This window comes from Pan troglodytes, chromosome 19 (assembly GCF_028858775.2).
Source record: "Pan troglodytes isolate AG18354 chromosome 19, NHGRI_mPanTro3-v2.0_pri, whole genome shotgun sequence".
NCBI classification, from domain to species: Eukaryota; Metazoa; Chordata; class Mammalia; order Primates; family Hominidae; genus Pan; species Pan troglodytes.
The window spans coordinates 38,450,594-38,472,451 of record NC_072417.2 but is presented as its reverse complement, the minus strand read 5'-3'; the positions used below and the strand labels follow the sequence as shown (position 1 = coordinate 38,472,451).

Genomic DNA, 21,858 nt, shown 5'->3' with positions numbered 1-21,858 from the left:
TGGGCAAGCTACTTAACCGCTCTGAGCCTCAGTCTCCTCATCTGGAATGATAGCAGTGTGCTATCCCGGTCCCCAGCCACCGATAACAGCTTCTAAGGACTCTAAGTAACCACTAATACTATCATCCTGTCTGTCGCCTCCTTTAGATGGATCCATAAAAAAGGGTCTGTCTGACCTTTCTTGGGAATTTTAAGTACTTCAGAAAGATTTAGCACCTCATTTCTCACTGGGCAGATGGCTCCGAAAGGGCACTGGGTTTGCTGCTGTGGGCAAAGCTGAACTGTCCAAACTAGGGACGTGGGAAGAAAGGGAGCTGTGGACAAATGACAAGGTGCAGGGTGGAGCTAGGAAGGGAGGGGGACAAAGAGAACTGAATATGGAGGGGAGAGGAGGAGGCAGGGACTCTGCAGGATGGAAGGAAATGGAGAAAGAAAGGGGCTGTGGGCTGGGAGAGATGAGGAGAGACCAGAGCAGAAAGGATCGTGAGGAAAGACAGGAGCAGCCCCACTGCAGCCCACGGGTCCCAGGTGGGAGGTGGGGCCGGGCAGGGCCAGCTCTGGAAAAGAGAGCCCAGAGTGGAGAGGAAAGGAGGCCCCACCTTGGCGGTACATGCGCATGGCATCGAGCAGGCGGGAGCCGCGGAGCTGGGTGCGGAGCAGGGGCACGTCGAGCTGCAGGAGCCCAGCCTCACAGTGGTCTCCCGAGGGCAGGTCCAGCTCACTGCTGCTGCTGACTCGGCGGGAGGAGGCGGAACGGGGCTCCCCAGCCCAGCCCTCAGCTACAGGCAGGAAGCAGTGCACAAAATGCAGCTTTGACTTCTTGATGGTGTCGATGAGGGCGTCCTGCCGAGGGGAAGGGACTGCCCTCAGTGGGCTCTGATGGCCTGTGCTCAGAAGAGCAGGGACTGGTGCCAGCGTCTCCACTGCTCACGGGGTAGCAGGGGCCCCAGCACCAGCCAGGACATGCTAAACCTGGACAACTCTGCCCTCGCCGGGCCTGGGTGGCCACTCACAGGTGGCAGCACTGAAAAGAAGACCCCCACCAGCAGCCATTGAGTCACAGTGGGACGCTGAGTGGGCACCAGATGGCCTCAGTGTGCTCGGAGTCCCCAGGCCTGCCTACCAGGGGTAAGGAAGGGTCCCCAGGCCTGCCTGCTGGGGCCCGGCTGGCACTCACCACCTGTAGCTTCATCTGGATGCACAGTGACTTCTTTTTGACAGCCGCCATGCCTGTGGTAAAGGTTTTCCGCATGCTGGTGGCCCGGCGCAGTGCCAGCTGCGAGCCGCCCTCCAGGCCCGCGATGGAGCCAGAGAGCACCGTGGCACTGCCTGCGCGGCCCAGAAACAGGTTGCTGATGATTTTTCTGCCAGAGGTGGGAGGATAAGGGAGGAAAAGCAGTCACATCGATGGAGTGGGAAAGGCCGCTCCTCCCCCAAGGCCCCAGAACACTAAACAGTCCCATTCAGCCACGTCCAGGGGCCTGGCTACCTGAACTGCATGCCCCACACCCTACAGAGAAACAAACTGTGGAGAAATTTTCAAACAGTAAGGAGAGAAAGCCAGAGGTGGGCAGAAGCCAAGGGGTGGACAGGAATCGGACAGAGGGGAGCAATCTACTCATCTACTTCCCCTAACCAGGGAGGGCAAAGGTGTGGAAGAGTTTCCAATGTGACAGGAGGGGTTAGGGTTCAACATCTTCTAACATACGATATAATTTATTTATTATGTTTATTGTTCATTATCTGTCTCTCCCATTAGAATGTAAATTCCACAAGGGCAGGGAGTTCAGTTTTGTTCACTATTATCTGCCAAGCACCTAGAAGCCCCCGTCGCAGGGTAGGTGCCCACTAACCATCTTCTGAAGAGTAGAACGGATGACAGGGCCCGTGGGGCTGGGGGTTCTAAGGCCGCTCAGGGCCTATGGGGCTGGGGGTTTCTAAGGCCACTCCTGCCTTCTTTGACTTGAGGGTGTTCTTCACATTTAAACCATAGGCTCTCCCACCATGTCTGCCTCCCACCTCTACTTCAAGAGGCCCCTCAAGCTCCTCAAGGCCAAGTGCCCTGGGCTGTTGCCTCTCAGGAATAAAGGCCATCTACTTTGCTAGTGAGGGGGCCTCTGAGACAACCCCAGGGGGAGGGAGCCCCAAAATCAAAACAGTCCTGGGTACAGGACAGGGGCAGAGGGAGTGGTGGTCTTACTTCTGGGAGTCCTGCAGGAGCCGGGGGGCATTCTGGGTGGCTGGGTTCTGCTTGGTGTAGTTCAGCCAGCCAGTCACATTGTACTCTACCCAGTTGGTGCCATGGCTGTGGCCCAGGAGAAAGTGGTGTGGTTTGCTGCTGTGCAGAAGGGGGCTTTGGCCTGACGGTGGGAGAAGCAAGATTTAGGTTGTCAGGGTACAGGCACAAAGTGACCCCCGCCCCCTCCCAGGGAGTGCCACCTGGACCCACCTGTATGTAAGAGGAAGCAGAGGAGCTACCCTCTAGGGATGCCACCTACCTTTTTTGTCACCTTCCTGGGGGCCATAATAGGAGAAAAGGCGCTCCAGGAGGGCGTCCTCACTGGCCCCTGGCACCAGAGCCTCCTCTTCCAATAGCCAGAGCAGGCCCCTCGCCTCGTCTGTGCGGGCCAGCGAGCGGACCTACAGAGAAGGAAGGAAATCCTTCCTTGTCATATGGAGCTGTGGGAAAGGGGCCAGGGTGGTGCCGGGCCCAAACACACCCTACAGAATGCTACACACGTGCACACATGCACACACGCACACGCCGCAGCTCCTGCCGCTCACTGCTGACACCTTGTGGAGGAAGCGGGCAGCCCGGGGAAAGGGGAGCCAAGAAAGTGAGCAGAGGGAAGCCCACAGCAAAAGAGGGTGCTTAGCACTCCAGTCCAAAGTCACCAAAGACTGCAGCCTTCCTGCTGGCCCGAGCCCGCGCCCCGAGGCACTCCTCCACCCTCGTCCCCTCGGAGGTCACCAGGGACTTGGATGAACCCCACATTGCTCTCACTCCCTGGCAGTGGGATAAAGTCTGGAAGGCCCTGAGCACAAGAGTTGGCCCTAAGGAAGCTGTCAGTAAGTGACAGCTGTGAGGTTAATCCTGGTCTCTGAAAGGAGAGAACCCAGAGGGGGCTCAGATGGCTGCCGGTGGGATCACTGCAGGGTCACTCAAGGGCCAAAAGAAGACAGGTGACTTAACGGACGTGGCAGCCAAAACGGGTAGAGGCTGGGGCAAGCTAGAGAGCAGGTATCCCTATCCAAAGGGAAAAACCACCACTGAGCTGCAGCCAACTGCTCTCCTGGAAGAACACTGGCCTAGCATTGATAAACCCTCTGGTTCTTCAAGAGAAGGTAGAAATATCTAATTCCAATTTCAAATATCCCATGAAGGCCAAACAAACTAGGCCTGTGGCCACATCTGGCCTGAAGGTGCCTTTTCTGTGGAGTTCCTGCATCTCTCTTGGGCAGGAAGGATGGAACCTTCCCCACACCCTATTCTGGCCTGGCCTTCAGGGGCTGAAGGAAAAAAGAAGTGAGAAAAGGGCCATTTTTCCTCTCTTTGACCCCAGCTGCCTGCATCTCCTCCCGGCAGATGCCCAAGGGAGTTGGCGTGATTACCAGAAGGAAGCAGAATGTGGCCAAAGGCCAAGGCAACTCTAGTGGCAGGAACCGAGTAGTAGGAACGAGCAATGAAGCAATGAGATGGGAAGACAGGCTTGGCACCGAGGGCCCCTTCCCCAGGGGTGCAGCCGCCCCATGCCAAGGTCCATTAGTCAGGAGAGACCACAGAAGAGAAAGGAGAGCCAAGCTCTTCCCACATGCTGTCTGACTCCTGCTGCTCATGCTGACATCCCCCCTCTCCCGGGAACCTCAGAACGGTTCTGAGTGAGGCCACCATAGGAGCCCAGGTGTCAGGAAAAGAAAATTCACTTCCCTGGGGAGATGCGGTGCTTGGGCACTTTAAACATCTGTCCCCGGGGGGATACTCACTCTTTCGCAGCCCCACCACTTGTGCAAGCCAAGCAGGGCCTCATGGCAGAGAAGAGGGAGGGAGAGGTAGGAATCAAAGCAGAGCAGGGAGGTCGGCAGCCTCGCAAAAATGCCAGTTCTCCAATAAAGCACCTTATGCAATTTCCCTAATGGCGGACAATCGCCAAATGCCAAGAGTTTGCTAGGCCAGCCAGTCCCCCACCGAGTGCCAAGGTGCCCAGGACACTAGCACAAAGGGTGACAAAGCCTGCCCCCAAAGTTGAGGGGCGAGGGTTCATATCCATGACAGTCCCCCAGAGGGCATTTGACAGCTTAGCACTGTTTCCCCTGGGAGCGGGAGGCTGGCTCCTGGCCCTGTTCTGTTAGGTTGCACCAGTCCTCTACTTGGGGACAATGGGAGGGAATGACTATGTCCTTGGGGTCTAGGCCCTCACCAGCTGGGACTGGTCACCAGGGCTCCTAGCAGACATACTGGAGGCTCAGCCAGTCACCAGCTGGGGCCCGAGCCTCAGCTGCTGAGAAAGGAGATATGCTTTCCTGCCTGACTGGGACCCCCGTGGGCTGTGGCTCCCCAGGGCACCAGGGCAGAAGAAAGTGCCACCTTCCTGGCCAGACTGCCTGAGTGCTGAGGGGCAGAGCCCCAGCACCACAGAGTAGCTGGTGTCTGGGCATAGCTGCTGGACCCTCCCTCAGCCCACAGTGGCACCCCCAGCAGCAGCTCAGATGGGGAGGGCTCCACCACGGGGAGAGGGGTGGGGAACGAGAGGAAAGGCTTGCCCAAACCCTCTCTGGAGCTCCTACCAGGGACTGATGGGAGGCCTGGTCCACAGCAGCCACAGAGTCATCCGTGGGGGGCTCCAAGTCGTCAAACGCCAGCTCGATGTTCTCCTGGGAAAGAAGGCCGAGCGGTACTGAGCATGGGGGTCACATTGGGGGGAACAGCCTTGTGAGCAGGCTGGGAAGGGGCTCTGAGATCAGCAAAGCCAACCTCCTTCTGTGCCGTGCAGGAGCTCCCTCCATCATCCCAAATGAAACAGCTCCCAAGGAAACACACTGTATTTTTTGCACAGCTAAAATTCTCAGAACCTCTTTTTATCCGAAGCCAGAGTCACATTCTCATTACTCACATGAGTTGATTAGGCAACACAGAACAAGCCCACTCTCAATTTCACACAATCATCCTTGAAACACTTGAAGACAACTGCCATTTTCCTTCTGAATCCTCTCTCGCCCCAAATAAATATCCTGACAATTCACTCAACTCACTTCCAGATGAGGCAGGATTTCCAGTTCTCGTCCCATCCGGGACACCCTTTTACAGAAGGCACTAAGTCATCACCTGGCACCCTCACAGATCAGGGAAGGGAGACGGGAAGGCCAGGCCCAGACACACTTGGAGCAGGAACCACACAGTGGCAATCACCAGGCCTGGGAGGTGCCTCAAAAGAGGCCAAGGGTAGACTCCTGGGGGCCTTCAATGCACCTGTAGGCTTCCTGGAGAGTAAACTCTCCACCAAGTAAGAACGTAGCCAAAGCCAGAGGCCACGGACAAGGGGGCAAGGAACGACTCCTGCTCCAGAGAGCGCAGGAGGACAGAAATGGAGAGTAAGGTGATGCCTTCTGCATCCACAGATGCCCTCGCTGGGGGTGCCAAGGCCAGAATCTGAGGCTAGATGAGGCCCAGGCCCCAGAGCTACCTCCTTGTATCTTTCCAACTCCTGCACGAAGGTGCGCTCGTGGAAGAGCCTCTGCAGCCGGTCCTGGGTGTAGTTGTGGCACAGCTCCTCAAAGGAGGCTCCGCGGGCTGACCCACCCTGCTCAGGGTTCTGGAAGCCCGGGGTGTCGACAATCATCATGGAGCAGAGTGAGTGCTGGCTGGACTTGAGAGCCCTGGATAGGGACAGCCTGGGTCAGAGCCTCGCTGGTTGGCCCCTGGCACCAGGAAGCCCCACCCTGCCCAAGCCAGACCTCTATCCCTGCCCAGGACCCTGGTGGGGAGGGCGTGCTGGCCTTGCTCATAGCCCATGGGACAGGGAGCCCCTGCTGGAAGAGACCGGCTCTGCCTCGGCCAACAAGGCATGAAGGCATCTACTCCACCTCTGCCAAAGCAGGAAAAGCCCTGGGTCCTGCCTGGCACTCACCTATTCACCAGGGAGACGAGAAGGGTGAAGAGCTCGCTGTAGAGGCCGGCCGCCATGCCCTCAAGGCACTCCAGTGCACTCAGTTTCGGGCCTGTGGGGCAGGGGGAGCAGCGCTATCTCCTTCTCCCCAGGGCTCCCCACCTGGGTAAGCCCCTGACCTGCCCAGGGCCCAGTCAGCACGGGGCCTGGGGCGGGGCCTCTGCCACTGACAGAGCATCTGTTCACTCCAGCAGTCCCCTCCCCCCCCAGGGATGGCAGCAAGCCCCAGATGAGGCCTCACGCTCACAACTACCAGCCAAGGGACAAAGGGTACCTGTCCCATCTCCCAGGCCACTCTCCTCGGGGCCCTGGCGGAAGGAGGTGGAGCGCTGCAGGGTGCCACCCTTGTGCTGGTGCTTGAAGATGGCTGAGGACAGCTCCTCCAGGCTGCAGCCCAGTAGGTACGCAGCCTTCTGGGCCCACTCATGGCGGGCAAACTGCTTGCGCCCAGCTGTGGAGTGGAAAAAGGGATCTGGCATCCTGGGTCTTTTTCCTTAGGCCAGCTGATGACCTGATGACCAGCTGATGACTATGCATCTTCTGGAGGCAAAAGCCAGCCCTGATGACACCTGATGGGCTTCAGGCAGAAGAGGGGCAGCCAGCAGTGGCCAACATTTCCTGTGTCCCGTGGGGATGGAGAGAATGAGCAGGTCCTAAAGGAGGAGGTAACTCCACATGCTGCCACCGGAGGGCAACAAACCAGCTGCAAAAATCCCTTTTCAGATGGCTTAGCTCCGGGGGTGCCCAACTAGGGGAAGGGCGGAGTCAGAGGATGAACCAGCCCACCTGGGATGGGCACAAGAACCCCGTGTGCCTGTGGGGGACTTATCTTGAGAGATCGCTCATGCCTCCACATTCCCTGGGTGCATTAGAACCCTCCCTCTTGCCCCCTGGCATCTGCCAGTGGAGACCACAAACACCCACTGATGGCCCAACAGTGGGGAGGCAAAAAAGCCACAGGGGAAAGGGAACAGCCCGCACAGACATATGTGCCTCAGCCAACATGTGTCTAATCACGGCAATTAGGGAAAGCTAACAAGAAACAAGGTTTTACCTTCAGCAGCTTCTGTAAGGCAAAGGACCAGCATGCAGCATGCAAAGAAAAACAGTGTGTTAGCAAACAGTCATCAATAGAGCTCGGCGCCTCGGAGGGACCGTGGGGCAGGGGTGTTGTGAGGATGAGCAGGCAAGAAAACACAACCACAGTCAGACTTGGGACAAACGCACACACACACACACACACAGTCTCCAGGGAGTATGTTTGTGGGTGTAATCACACTGACACACACAGAAAGAGACCCGCAAAGACATTTGTGCACACGTGTGTGTGCGCACACACACCCTCCCCCCCCCCCCCCGGAAAACACTGGAAGCTCTGAGGCGCTAACAGACATTGTTTGAGAAGATCCCTGTGCTGACACCCGGAGCTTTCCGCTTGCAGTTGGGGCTGGGTAGGTTAGAGGAAAGCTAGGCTTGTCACCGCCTCAGAGTGAAGTAACTTCCCTCAACACACAGCCACAAGCCTGCCCGCCTGTCTGTCCTCCACATTCTCGAGAAAACTTCTCTAACCTAGAGCCTGGCTCCTCCTGGGCAGGGATGCCACTTCTTGGGGTCGCTCGCACGGAGCCTCACGCCTGGGCACCCATTCCTCCATACACCCACCACCTGCCAGGACTTTCTCACTCCAGCTGAGCAGCCTGGGGCCCTTCACATCCCAGAAGGGGACAAAGCCAAAGCCCAAGGTGCTGTTCAGCGCCAGCATCCCCTTTCCCTAAACTGGAGAAAAAGGGGGTGAAGAGGTGCTCGAATCGCCACGCTCCAACGTAAGTCATCTTGAAGGATGGAGCAGAGCTCCTCCAAGCCAGGCCAAGTCCCCGAGCGCAAGTGCCAAAGCTGCAGCCCATTCGTTACCACGGTGCCTGCTGCCCCCTAGTGGCCGCCACCCTGACATGCAAGAGGAAGATACGGAGCTACCCAACCAGTGGAGAAGGGAAGAGGACTGGGGAAAACCGGTCTGGGGAGGCCCCAGGTAGCAAGCCCACCCTACCCCACCCCACAGTGGGCATCCTGAGAGGTTCCAGGATTCAGATCCAAAACTGGCAGGAGAAGCAGCTACTCCTGGGACTCTAGGACACCCCACAGCCTGCAGGCTCCACTTCCATTCTCAACCTCCAGGCTTCTCCCCAGACCAGTCCTCTCTGCAGCAACAGAACAAGCCCAGCCCCTAGAAAGTCCTGGGCAAGCACCAAGACAGGGCACGGTGGCCCCTATACCCAAGGGCGGGGCCAAGGTCAGTTACCCGCTTGCTCCTCGGGGGCCTCTGTCAGGAAGGGAACAAGAAGGAGAGTTATTCCAGCGGGGCTGCCCTGCCTTAGTGCCCTTCTCATCCCTCAGCCTCTGAACCCCCAGCCCTCCATGCTTCCTCATGGTGCCCCCCAGCACAGCCAGCTAAGTCCAGGCCTCGGGTCGTCACTGCCAAAGATGCTTCCCGGGCCTTCTGCTCTGAAGTGGGGGGCTGAGAAGAGGCACAAGCAAAAGAGGGTTGTCTCAGAACGGCTAAGTCTGTGCTGGGCAAGAATAAACTGGGAGTGGGCAGGGTCCCTGTGAGGTCACCCAGGGGACAGGCCAGCCTACTGGGACCCACTGCAGGTTACCTTTGGTGGCTCCCGCAGCCCCCAGGTGGTAGATGGCAGCCAGAATGAACCAGCAGGCCTTCTGTTCATCGGGGGAGATGCCCAGCACCTTCATGGCCGCCTGCAGCTTACTAAACTGCTGAGCTGCCTTCTGCTTTTCCTCAGGCTGTGGAGATAGATGACCTCAAAGGGCTGTCCCTCCCAGCACACCCCCATGAGGCTGGGCCCTCAGGGCAAGGCTTGGGTAGAGCCAGCAGCTGGAGCTGGGCTCCCACTATTCCCACAGGACCCATGGAGGCTTCTCCTACCCCCAAGGCCCAGGGCTGGCAACCCAGACCCCACAGACCCCTCACCTTAGCCAGTGGCACAATCCCAAACACATTGTTCTCTGCCAAGTGGTTGAGGTGGAGCTCTGTCCTAGGGGTACAAATGAGGCATCAGCACGGCACTTGGTCCCCATGCCAAGGCCATTTCCGCCCAGGGTGGAGACAGACAGACTCAGCTTCCAGACTCCAAGTTTTGTCTGCCCATCATCCCATCATCCCCAACTGGCGGGCCAGCTGTCACTGCTTTCCTAACTGGCCTGGATGCCTGGTTAGAGTACCATTCTCCTGAGGACAAGCCACCAGACATGCCCTGGTGAGAGGATGCAACCTGGCCCCCGGAAGGGAGCAGGGAACCTGCCCGAAGGGTGAGTCCAGCCAAGGCAGAGACGATGCCCTCAGTTACAAGAAGGGCTAAAGAGGACAATGGCCTGGGGCTGCTGGCTCAGCCTCATCATTTATCTCTTTTTAGTGAACACACGCAGCAAATCTGAATGTCTGAAGGGAAGAGCGTGGCAGAGGCAGCCAACGTGGGGCAGGAAGGGCTAGTCTGGAGGGCACTGGAAGAGGCATGGGCTTTTGGCCCCAGTGTGGATTCAAATACCAGTTCAGCCCCCTACCAGTCATGCGACAGTAGGCAAGTGCCCAACCACTGGTACCTCAGTGTGCTTTGCTTTCCAGAACTGGCTTCATGGGTAATGGAGATCCTAGCTAGGCCCTGGCAACACTGAAGGGCTGGCTGTTCCCCTCCCATATAGCCAGGCCCCAGTACCCAGGACCAGGGAGTTCTTGATAGGCAGGGACTATGTCTCATCCATCTCACTGTCCCTGGGGCCTAGCTCAGAGCCTAGCACATAGCAGACATGCACTGACCAAACAGTGCAGGATGCGATCAAGTGGCTTTAATTCTGGATGCAATCAAGGTCCAGGAGCCCAGTCAGTGGGCTGGAGTTCAGAGCACCCTTGTGTACCCTCTGACCCATCTCACCTGAGGGTGCCATCCCCACAGGCCAGCAGGTAGTAGAAGACGTTGAATGTGGCTTCACTGGCTGGGCGCCGAGCCACACGCAGCTTCTCCAGAAGCATTGTCTGTGACACAGCATGGACGTGTGGGTAAGGAGGGTAGTGCCAGATCAAGTTTCTCCCACCCCACATCAGAAGGAGTCAAATACATGGTCCTCTAGGCCCTGGGGAACAAGCAGCTGCATTTTTTTTTTTTTTTTTTTTTAAGATTTGAGATGGAGTCTCACTCTGTCACTCAGGCTGGAGTGCAGTGGAGCGATCTTGGCTCACTGCAACCTCTGCCTCCTGGGTTTAAGCAATTCTCCTGCCTTGGCCTGCTGAGTAGCTGGGATTACAGGCATGCACCACCATACCTGGCTGATTTTTGTATTTTTAGTAGAGATGGGGTTTTGCCATGTTGGCCAGGCTGTTCTTGAGCTCCTGACCTCAGGTGATCCACCCACCTCAGCCTCCCGAAGTGCTGGGATTACAGGCGTGAGCCACCGCACCCAACCTGCATCTTGTTTTTTAATTCTTTTTTTTTTTAAGATAGGGTCTCGCTCTGTTGCCCAAGCTGGAGTGCAGTGGCGCAATCACAGCTCGCTGCAGCCTTAACCTCCCAGGTTCAAGTGACCCTCCCATTTCAGCCTCCCAAGTAGCTGGGACCACAGGCGTGCACTACCACATCTGGCTCAATTAAGCAGGTGCATCTTATTCCCAAGGTGCTCAATCAGATACCAGATCCCTCTAGGATCAAATGGGGGACAGAAACCAGAATGAGGTGGAAGACGACAGGCCCAGCTCCCAAAGGGGCCCTGCTGCTCTGCCCAGCCCCCAGGTGCCTGCCTTCTGGAAATGGGAGCTTGTGGTGAGGTATTTAGCATGGGAAGGAATCAGCCTTGGCTGGGCCTTACTTTACTGACAAGCCAGTCCTCTGCTAGGTGAAATCGGCCCGAGAGAAGCCCCGAGCATGAATCTCAGAAAGTGGGAAGTAAGGCTGAGGCCCAGCAGTAGAGTGAGGACAACCCCAGGGTTGGGAGAGTGAAGGGAACTGGGCAGAAAGCTGGACTGGGCCCCATCCAGGGCAGGAGGCCCTGAGGGCAGAATGGTGATGCCTCTGGATAGTGCAGGCCAACCCTGCCCATGCCTGGGTCAATTTTGTTAGGGTAGAATCCCAGGAAAATGAGGCATGGGAGAGAGCCTGATGTCTAGGTCATGAAATCATGTGGCCCGTGTCCTACTACCCCGAGTCCTGGGCAGCACTCTCACCTGAATGGAGGCTGAGGCCACCTGGCCAGCTTGGTCAAAGTCCAGGGAGAGGATCTGGGAGAAGCGGGTGGCATTGCCATTAATGATGGTGGGGCTGTTCCCAAAGGCTTCCAGGAGGGTGTACAGAGCCTGCCACTTCTCCACTGCAGAATACAGGCCCAAGGGGATATCAGGAAAGCCAGGGGCAGCTTATCCCCCAGCTAGGAGCTCCACCAGAGGTATGAAGGCTTGGGGCCATTCAGACCAGAACTGCCCATGGACAGAGGGGTTTCGGGGGGATGGAAAGGCCAGGGAGAAAAAGAGCTGGCACTTAAGAGGGTGCTCTCTCCTCACTCCCCTCCCCTCACCCCACTTTCAGTTTTCTCCCTTGTCCCTGCCTCACCAGAAAACACCTTGTTCCCGCTGATGCCCGCGATGGTGGCCAGGTACTGCACCAGATGCTGGCAGCTGGTGGTCTTGCCACTGCCACTACTGCCCAGGAGGATGATTGACTGGTCCTGACGGCTCATCAGCATCGCCCTGTATGCGGTCTGGGCCACTGCATAGATGTGGGGTGCCATGTCCTCCCGCCGACAACCCTTGAACATGTGCATCACCTTGGGCAGGAGAGCAAGGGAGAGAAGGGGTTGGCTCTTAGCTGATCCCATTAAGACACCCCTCACCCCCAAGGTCCACATCTTTCTGGATTTTCCCTCCTGTAGTGCCCAGGGATTCCAAGGCCAAGGCCATGCATGGAAATGAAGACACTAAGTCCTGGACTCCATCAAAGGTTGTGGGGAGGTCCTGTCCCCCATCTCTTGAAATGACTCCTCTTCCCAAGGTCAACTGTGAGAGTGGACAGGAGCCCAGTGGGGTGCCACAGGGGAAGGGCAGAGAGCCAGGGCAGGGGGTGGGACCAGGAGTCTGCAGGGTAGCCTTGAGGGTGCTGCACCTTCTCAGAGTACACAGCAGGGGCCCCACGGGGGCCAAGAACCAGCAGGCTGGGGCCAGCATACGTGTGCAGCAGGCTAGCGCCATAGCGCTGGCGCAAGGTGTGCAGGACGCTGGACTCATTGAGGTACACCAGTGAGGCCAGATCCTCCAGACGGTCGCAGGAGGGAGCATTAGCCTGTGTGGGAGGACAGGCGGGTGGGTATTGGAGCAGCAGAACCCATCTCCACTGCCAGAGGATGGGCCTGCCCTGCCCAGTGCACTCCTGAGCCTCCTCCCCCACACCCAGCCCCCTGCCCACCTTCTCAACATCATCCTCATCCACATCCAGGATGGCCCCATCGTGGTCCAGCTTCACACGCACCTTCCCCTCAGGCAAGTTGAGCTCCTCAGATTTGAGTTGACTGGCTGCAGGGGAGGGACAGACAGCTGGGATGGGCCTGGGAAGCCTCTGCTACTCCACTTGGGAACTTCTCGGTCCTATCCTCCCCCCCACTGCATCACCAGCCTCTCCTTGCTCACTGCTCAGCCCTCACCAGATGCAGAAGGCACATTCACTGCCCAGCCCTGAGACCAGTGAGTCCTGACATGTGCCCCCAGACCCTCTGAGACTCACCCAGTGAGAAGCCGTCCCTATGGACCAGCCACACCTTCTCCGTCTCATTCCAGGCCTCTTCTGCTGCAATCTGTTCTTCTGTTTTCGCCTGTCAGAGAGAGAGAAGAATAAACAGGCCCTGCTATGGAAGACAGGGACAAGGACAGCCATAGAGGGGAGACAAGTGAGGGCATGGGCTTTGAGACAAGCCACTGGGCAAGGAATGAGTTAGGTGACAGACACAGAACACAGGGACATCAGAGGTGTCCAGGAAAGAGGGTGGGGAAGCTAGGAGGCAAGGGTGGCTCTAAGGAGCCCTGAGGACAGGACACAAAGGCTAGAGACCGTACCATCAGTGAGGGTCTGGCAAGACAGGGACACAGGGATCTTGTGCCCAGGAAAGAGGAGACCCCAGGAAAGCAAATCACCAGGTTCTCCCTCAGCCACCCTCTGCCCCTCCACCCTGTCAAGCCCAGGAGATCAGTGTCCTGAGTCCAAGGCCCTAGACCCTAGCCACAGCTACTAGGATCTTCCGTGCCCAGCTTCTCCCTTCATCCAAATGATAGGGCCTCCTTTGCCAAGCTGGAAGAGGGCATGTCCTCAGATCTCAGCGGGGAGTCGCCTGGACTTCGCAGTACGGAATGATAGGTGGGCTCGGAGCCCTGGCCTCAGCCCTGGCCCTCCCCTCCAGAGGGTGCTCTACCCGGACCGGGGGACAGTGCCCAGGTGCACACATCAGCCTCCCTGCTCCTTCTCCATGCCACCATCAGCAAAGACCCCTGTCACACAGACCTAGTGGACACGCTAATGCCACACAAAGGCACGAGGCAGTGCGGCCAGAGATATGGGGGTAGGGGCAGCCCTGCCCTGTCAAACACAGGGAGACGCTTACACGTTATACAGATGGGCACAGGAGCGGTGTAAAGGGGCTAGAAGCCCCCAGAGGCCTCAGGAGGTCACCAACTCAGACATAAGCATTCATAGGTACTGACAGGGTGTGGGGCTGTCAAACCTGGCACCCTCTAAGAAGGACACTTGAACTGGGAAGAAACGGTGTCTGGGGGAGCTGGGGAAACAGACGAGGGACCCAGGGCCCATCGGGCTCCTCTTGTTGTGTGTGGGCGAAATGGCAGCAAGGTCATCCCGTGCCCCGGGTGGGGGATGGGCACCCCAGTGGCATGGACCCACCCTCAGGTTAGCCTGAGCCCCTACACTCTCGGAGGGCCCCAGCTGTGAGGCACAGTCAGCCTGAAACCTGAGGCCCAGGCGTGGACACTGGCTGGGTCCTGACCCCCTGGGTGAGAAATCAGGAAAAGATAAGAAAACATAAGAAGTATGTTCTTTGTCACATTTCTTGGAGTTGAAAGTAAAGGAGATGTGGGCTCTCCTCTCAGGTTGGCTTCTGGCTTTAGACAGATCCCTCCAGTGCTGGATGGCCCTTCCCCAGATTGGAGTAGGAGGGCTGGGCTGCACCAGTGGCTCCCACATCTCTGGGTTTCACGGACCCATGAAATAACTCTGAATAGGAGGATCACCACGTGGCTGGCCACATTTCGGTGTGTTAAGTGAGGACATTAAAAAGGCTAGTTCTTTATATTTGAAGAACTATAACTATAAAAATCATGGCCAGGCGCAGTGGCTCACACCTGTAATCACAGCACTTTGGGAGGCTGAGGTGGGTGGATCACGAGGTCAGGAGATCGAGACCATCCTGGCTAACACAGTGAAACCCTGTCTCCACTAAAAATACAAAAAATTAGCTGGGCATGGTGGCGGGCACCTGTAGTCCCAGCTACTTGGGAGGCTGAGGCAGGAGAATGGCGTGAACCCAGGAGGTGGAGCTTGCAGTGAGCCGAGATTGCGCCACTGCAGTTCAGCCTGGGCGACAGAGCGAGACTCCATCTCAAAAAAAAAAATCATTACAATGTTGTATATATATATTTTTTCTCAAATCACATAAGACAGGGGAGACCTTTATGTTGAATAGACACCTTCTATGGGCCAGGTATTTGGGGACTGATGAATAAGGTGACATCATAGCCTGTAACTAACTCCCTTAAAGCTCATCTGAAAATGGGTTTCTCACATTGGCCAGGAGGTGGAGACAGAGAATGTCTCACGTTCAGGCATGGGCTGGGAAGAGGGCAGAGATTCTGCCTTTTCAGCTTTCTCTCTCCAGAGTGAGCAGAGTTGAAACACCTAGAACTCAACCAGGCCCCCCTTGGGCTCCAGTGGCTGAGAACCACATGCCACATGGGCCCAACTTGAAGGGTGACACTCGGTCTAGATGCTCCCCAGGGGCCTGACACAGAGCTGCACCATCTCAAGCTCCCGGCACTACCTCCCGCTGGGGTCCTCCCAGACACAGGGTGGGAGCCTGGAGGGGAAAGAGGCCTTACACTCCAGCAGGAGGCCCGAGCACAGACGCCAGCCCAGGTGCAGGCCAGTGGGGCTAGGTGGTCACCGGAGGGAGCGGAGGGCTCCTGAGTGGGGGGAGAGCACCCTACCTGGCTGTGGGCATGAGAGGCGGCCTCAGAGTCCAGCTACCGACAGCAAGCAAAGGAGAGAGAGAGAAGAAGGGTGAAGATAAGCAGACCACTGGCACGCCCCCTTCAGCAAGTGCTCCTGAGTCAAGTGGGCCGGCACTCTCTAGTTGTCCAAGGCTCGGGGTGAAGGTGGGGGAGCTTGGTGCCAGGACCTGGGACCTGGCCTGAGCAGGTGAACTGCACCCAGTCAAGGAGAGGCCAGGAAGGTGAAGAGACACTAGTGACCATCAGGCCTCTCAGAGGAGATGCTCCTGTAAGTCATTCCTGGTGGCCCGGGCAGGAGTCTGCCACTCTGCCTCTGGCCGCAGTCTCTCCTGGGCTGCCATCCAGTCTATTCTGAATCAGGCTCCCTCTTCTGTGTGTCTACCAGGCCAGGCCACCTCACCACACCCAAGGCCTGGGCCCCCTTTCAGCCTTTTGCCTTATCTCCAGAGCATTTCTCAGCCTAGCTCCCCTGTGGCCACCAGCACAGGGCTGTTCCTTGCCTTCTAACACAGCCCAAGGGTGCCACTCCCTAGGCCAAGGGCTGTGTTCAGAGCTGTCGCCCTGCACCTCTCATAGAACACAGCTCCCAGCAGCTTGCAGTCTAGAATCTCTTCCTCAACCCCGACGTACCCTATAGCACTCCCACCTCTGCCAGCCAGGCATACCGACCCCATCTAGATCCAACCTGGGGACCACTTGACAGCTGCCCAAGAGCAAAGGCACTGTGGGCAAACCCTGTGGCCAGCCGTGACCTCTCTGGTTACTTAAAGCCCTGAAAAGCCTTTCTGGGGAGGAAGGTAAGTCAACCAGGACTTGGATGTTACCTGTTAGAAATGGGCAAGGAGTTATCAGGCCCCACCTGGGTCTAGAGAGCCAGGTCACCAAAAATAGCGACAGCAACCTTCCTTACCACCCGCCAGGCCCTGACACCAACACATGTCCTCGAGGCAGGACAATGTGGCCAGAGAAAGGGACTGGGCCCTGAGCGAGGAGGGGCGCCCTCCCACATGCACAGGACTTTGGGCTCTCTGGAGGAACCACTCTCCCCAGAGCACTTCTCTCATTTCTTTAAGAGAGAGCCCAACATGAGGGCCCACAGGCCGCCATGGAGCCATCTTCACGGTCAGCGCGCCTACAGACACACACAGGGTCCTGCCGCCAGCCTCAGGAAGAGGGCGGCCAGGGACTGGGACCCACACACAAGAGTGGCATTACAGAAGCTGTGAAGATCCTCTCCAGCCGCTGGTGGGCCTCTTCCACGGGGGTCAGCTGGACCTTGGCAGCTCCTGCCTAAAGGTTAAACCACTATTAGTCCCAGCCCAGAAATGGCGAGGCCACAGCACGCGGAGCTCCCAGCCCAGGAAGCCACTGGGACCCACTAGGGAAGGGGAGCAGCGCCAGGGAGCAAGCCGCGCGGCAATCTGAGTTTTTAAACCATCAGATTAGAAAAAAAAGAACAAGTGCCTGGGAGCTCTGGGGTTATTTCTTCCCACCTGCCTATCTTGAGCACCAAATGGCCCTATTATCCCACTTGCCCTCTGGACCCTTCCCCAGGCCCAGGTGACAGGTGGCTAAACTCCAGGTCAGGGCATGTCTCAGCTCCCAACTCCTCCCTTGTGAGAGGAGGAGGGACAGGGAGGAGGGAGGGGAGGGCAGCCGCCCGGGAACAGGACCACGACACTCCCCACCTGCTTATGGGTTCTCCAGAGCGACCAACAGTTCTGCCCATACCCTGCCCAAAATGCCCATGCCAGCTCCTCCCTGTGAGCAGGAACAGGCACTTCCCTGATTCACAGAGTGGGCCAGGTGGGTGGGGGAAGCGGCGGCTGGCTTTTCTCTAAGTGCTGCAATGCCCAGGAAGAATGGGGAGCAACAAGGCTCCCCAGGTCCCAGGAGGTAACAGTCAGGGAGGGCCTCAAGGCCTCTCAGGCTATTCCCCCATACCCTCCAGACCCCTCTCCTTCCAGCCAGAAGGAGCCTGCATGAGCACAGGGAAGTAGTGGCAAAACTTGATGCTCCTCTCCCACACCCTGGGAGGCCTCAGCAGGGTCCAAAAAAGGGAAGCTTGAAGAGAACTGTCCCCAACTCAGAGGCCAGCCAAGAAGGCAACACTTTCCAAGGGAAAGAGGCTGGACTGACCCTCCCTCCTGCTTCTCAGCCTCCTGCCCCACCCAGAGAACACTTTCTGGGAAGATAGGGTTGCCCCTATATCCCAAGGGGCCCACTGTACCCATCTGCCATCCAAGCACAGGGCTCCTCAAGAGTCCTGCTGCCAGAGGGTCACGCTGGCCAGGCCTAAAGAAGGCAGTGATGGCAGTGAGGGCATCAATAACAACTGTTATTAGCACCACTATCAACGCTACCATTTATGGAGCACCCACCATGCCAGGGACCGGCTTGGAGTATTATCTGTATCATTTCTAATCTTCTGGTTACTTAAAACCCTTATTAACCCTTATTTGCAATTCCAAAATCCCAAAAGCCCCCCCAAACAAAATATTTTTCTTAACTATTTTGGCGGCAAAACCTGGCAGTTTATCCTCTATGCCCCTGTAATGTGAATATTCATAGATTTTGCTTTGGAAATATTAATGTTTGTTACACGTTGTTGCTCATTATGTATACTGTATGGCACTAAAATACAAAGATTACTAATTTCCAAAATACTGCCACATCCAGGGTATCAGAGAAGAAATTTTGGACCTGTATTATCCCCACTCAACAGAGGAAGTCTGAGATGGGACTTTGCTGAGGTCCCAGGGGATGAGTGGCTGGGAATGCAAGCCCAGATCCCTGACTTGAGAAAACAGTCTTTCCGCCCGGAACTGATCTGCTGAGACTCTGATCCTCAGGTTTGGGTCTCAGGCCTCAAGCTGGCGCCATGTAGCTGGGGACCAGGCCCTGACTCCCATGGCAAGGCCAGCATGCTGGTTAGCAGTTTCCATCCCAGCCGCCAGGCCAGAGCCCAGGCAACTGCAGGGTCCACATTGGGTTAGGGAAAGCCATGCAGCCCCTGCCGGCCATCAGCACACAACCCTGGGCCCAGCCTCTCGGTCATGCGGGGTTCGCTGAGGTCGCTTGGGGAAGCCGGCTGTGAGGGTGCCTGGCCCTTGAGCTAGGGTGGTGAGGGGCAGGAGCGGTTAGTGACACACTCTTGTACCTCCTGCTTCACACCAGGGACTGGTGACTTGGACTGCTGCTCTCCAGTGAGGTCTGACTTCGGGCCGGTGGAGCCTGGGGTCACCAGCTCTTCCGGTGGGGCTGGGGAGCGCTGCTTCTTTGGGGCTTCAGGCTTGGCTGGGGATCCTGCTTTCTCAGGGGAGTCCGCCCAGTCTGGGGAGCCTGGCTCCTGGCTGGAGGGCTTCTCCCCCTTCCCAGGAGACTGCTTGCCGCGGGCCTTGTGCTCCTTGCCCCTGCCCCGAGACATCAGGCTCCGCAGGCCCAGGGAGAGCTCATCCTTGGCTGCCTCCTTCTTCACTTCAGGCTTAGGCGGAGCAGGGGGAGGTGGGGGAGGGGGTGGCGGCTTGGGACTAGAAGCTGCCTTTTCTCCCCTCTTGCTTCGAGTCGGGTGCTCGGGGGACTTGACTCCTCTGCCTGGGGTCTCCTTGGCATTCCCAAGCTCCTCGCTGGGCAGCACCCTACTCACCACCTTCCTCACTGCATTTGCCACCCGCTTCCGGGACAGGCCCTGGGCCTCTTCGCTTAGGCCTTCTGCTGTGGCAGCTCCCGGGCCGTTCATGGCGAGTGTGGGTGCAGGGCTCCTGGCTCTCTGGGAAGTCTCTGGGGGTATCGGGCTGGTGGGAGGCTGAGGACTCCTAGATGGGCCACTGCCTTCCTTTGAGCTGCCCTCTAGCTACAGTCATACAAATACAGGTAGACATTAGCATCACCCCTGCAGCCCTGCCCATCCCATGCAGAGGGAATAAGAAGGTGTGACCTCACGCCCTGGAACAGATCTCCCATTCATCTACCAAGCAACACATGGCTCCACGAGGCTACCCCAGGAAGCCCACTTTCCATCTTACAGATAGGACAATTGCAGCTAAGAGTTTGGCTTCTTTCCCACAAAGCACAATCAGCACAATCAGGTACTACTGTCACCTGCTGTCTATCCCCAGACTTAGCATGGACCTGCGAGATGCCGGCACAGAGCGCCGAGAGGCCTATGAGGTGCTCTGGGGTTACTGGCTTTGTGTTAGGGCAGCAACCAAGTCCCATTCTAGGTGAGCCCACTGCCTCACAGCCCAGACACTGCAGAGATGGAGCATGGAGAGGTCAAACAGCCGAGTCCCACCTCCATTCCTACCACCAATCCCAGGCCTAACTCCAGGGCTTCCTGACCTTTGTAGTCCTTGGTCCTTCCATCACCTGTTTTCCGGGCAGTCAGACCAAGAGCCTACCCATCCTGAAGGAAAAAATGATCAGGGAGCTCTTCCTGGCCCCAAGACATGCCAGGCCTCCTCCTCACAGCGTCCCTCGTCTGCGGCCACTGTCTGCCCTTCATCTATGTTCTCAAGCACTGAGGAGCCCAGCACGGGCCCAGGAAGCTTCCACTTCAGCCTGCTTTCTGCCAGTCTCTTTGCAGTTTTCCTCCTGCAAACCTCTCAAGGGTTTGGAGACCCCCTAGTTCCCAGAGTGTGTATAGCCCTCAAGCAGCCTCAGCTCCAATCTTCCCTGGAGTGGACTGGTATACTCTAGCTGGTGTGCCTACCCTTCCCCCACACACTGGTGCTAACTGTCTGGGTCCCAAGGGACTGCCGCTGGAAGGCCAGGCTGGCTAACGGCAGGATAGAGTTTCCCATAAAGCCAGCTCCATTGCCTGGGGGGCGTAAGGGCAACCTGGGTTCTCCTTGTTGGCCAGGCAGAGCTCTGTCACCAGCTGAGCTGTGCTTGAGTCCTCGTTACCCAAAACAATGATCTTGGTTCTAGAACACATATGGGCACTGGGCTCCGTGAAGGCCCACCTGCCCATGCTTGCTTGGATGCAGGAAGACGCTCACAGTAGGCGCACCTGGGAGCTGCTGCCTCTGGATGCCACAAGGAGAAGTTGCTCCACCTTTTGAGCAGAGCTGAGCCAAGGGCCTTAATCTAGGCCCTGGTTACAGGTTGGCTCCGCTGAAGGGATAGAGAGAGTAAGGGCTTGAAGGTGCCTCTTCCTCAACCTCTTAGGCCAAGAGTGCTCAATGGCATGCCAGGGCACTGCAGAGTTGGCCAGTGGCCCTAGCCACTGGATCCTACACTCCTCCCCTCCCTCTTCTGGCTTTCCTCCCATCCCCCTTCCATCATTAAGATGATGACGATGGGCCAGGTGTGGTGGCTCACGCCTGTAATCCTAGCACTTTGCGAGGCCAAGGCAGGGAGACTGCTTGAACTCAGGAGTTCAACACCAGCCGGGCAACATGGTGAAACTGTTTCTACAAAAAATACAAAAAGTAGCCAGGCTTGATGGTGTGTGCCTATAGTCCCAGCTACGCTACTCAGGAGGCTGAGGTGGGAGGATGGCTTGAGCCTGGGAGGCAGAGGTTGCAATGAGCTGAGATGGCACCACTGCATTCCAGCCTGGGTGACAGAGTAAAACCCTGTCTCAAAAAAAAAAAAAAAAAAAAAAAAAGAAAATGATGACAATGATGATGATAGTAATTGGTAAGACTTACACAGTACTCACTATGGGCCATGGCACTCTTCCAAGCACTTTACATGTAGTTTTTGCAAAATAAAATAAAATAAAATAAATTCTGGGCAACTCTGAGGCCTCTCCCTCACACACACACACACACACACACACACACACACACACACACACACACCCCTTTCAAATCACAGGCTGGCTTTCCAGGATTGTTTGCAGATCAGGTGGAAGCCACAGTGCCTGGCTAATCAAACTGACCAAGGAAGTGCAGGGAGCCAGGACAGCCACCATCTGGGGTAATGAAGTAAGAATATGTGTTGTGATCCAGCTCTGCCCCAGAGCCCTGGGCACTCCTGCCCCCTGTGCTACCAGCTGCCCTCTCCTAACTACACATCTTTGGACTTGGCTATTCAGAAACCTAAGGCTATTCTTGCCTTAGGAGAGTCCAGGTTTATTCAGGGTCTCTATCCCAATGCGCTGGGGCTGGAGGCAGTGAGTAGCTGGAGCCTGCCTCCAGGTCACCTGCACCAAGCAGCTGACAGGGTCTTGGAAGAGACAGCAGCGACTACAGCGAAGTCCCTCCATGCCTTTGCCTTGTGCCACCCAGAGCAGGCTGAAGAATCCCAACAGCTGAGCTCTCATTCGACGCTCCCTGACCTAAGAGTTTGCCCACCCAAGCCTCTCCAGGCCCAAAGGGTTCAGGAAACCAGAACCAAAGGGAGGCAACTTAAGGGGATTGGGGAGGAGGTTAGGGGAGGTCCCCAAAGCACCTTGGCCATCTCC

General features: G+C 57.0%; 1 protein-coding gene across 38 annotated transcripts in view; it reads right to left on the bottom strand.

The window, feature by feature from the left end:
* The window catches only part of MYO18A (myosin XVIIIA), a 136,038-nt gene that overhangs the window by 35,697 nt on the left and 78,483 nt on the right, over positions 1–21,858 (bottom strand). For 13 of the 38 annotated variants that reach the window (XR_010152918.1, XR_010152919.1, XR_010152917.1 and 10 more), the window contains 20 exons: positions 18,607–19,299; positions 16,662–16,736; positions 15,423–15,458; positions 12,937–13,024; positions 12,622–12,728; positions 12,322–12,498; positions 11,773–11,986; positions 11,391–11,533; positions 10,108–10,208; positions 9,150–9,213; positions 8,818–8,962; positions 7,218–7,229; positions 6,438–6,614; positions 6,125–6,215; positions 5,681–5,873; positions 4,785–4,871; positions 2,498–2,639; positions 2,200–2,359; positions 1,177–1,363; positions 599–842 (listed from right to left, as the gene is read on the bottom strand). Coding sequence is in view for 35 of the 38 variants with exons in the window: in XM_063798795.1 (XP_063654865.1) it covers positions 599–842; positions 1,177–1,363; positions 2,200–2,359; positions 2,498–2,639; positions 4,785–4,871; positions 5,681–5,873; positions 6,125–6,215; positions 6,438–6,614; positions 7,218–7,229; positions 8,818–8,962; positions 9,150–9,213; positions 10,108–10,208; positions 11,391–11,533; positions 11,773–11,986; positions 12,322–12,498; positions 12,622–12,728; positions 12,937–13,024; positions 15,423–15,458; positions 16,662–16,736; positions 18,607–19,299 (3,136 nt within the window). In the remaining 3 variants the exon portion in view is untranslated. Of the gene's footprint in view, positions 1–598; positions 843–1,176; positions 1,364–2,199; positions 2,360–2,497; positions 2,640–4,784; positions 4,872–5,680; positions 5,874–6,124; positions 6,216–6,437; positions 6,615–7,217; positions 7,230–8,817; positions 8,963–9,149; positions 9,214–10,107; positions 10,209–11,390; positions 11,534–11,772; positions 11,987–12,321; positions 12,499–12,621; positions 12,729–12,936; positions 13,025–15,314; positions 15,388–15,422; positions 15,459–16,661; positions 16,737–18,606; positions 19,300–21,858 lie in introns of those variants that run through there. The other 25 variants (XM_063798822.1, XM_063798814.1, XM_063798813.1 and 22 more) reach the window with 14 other exon arrangements.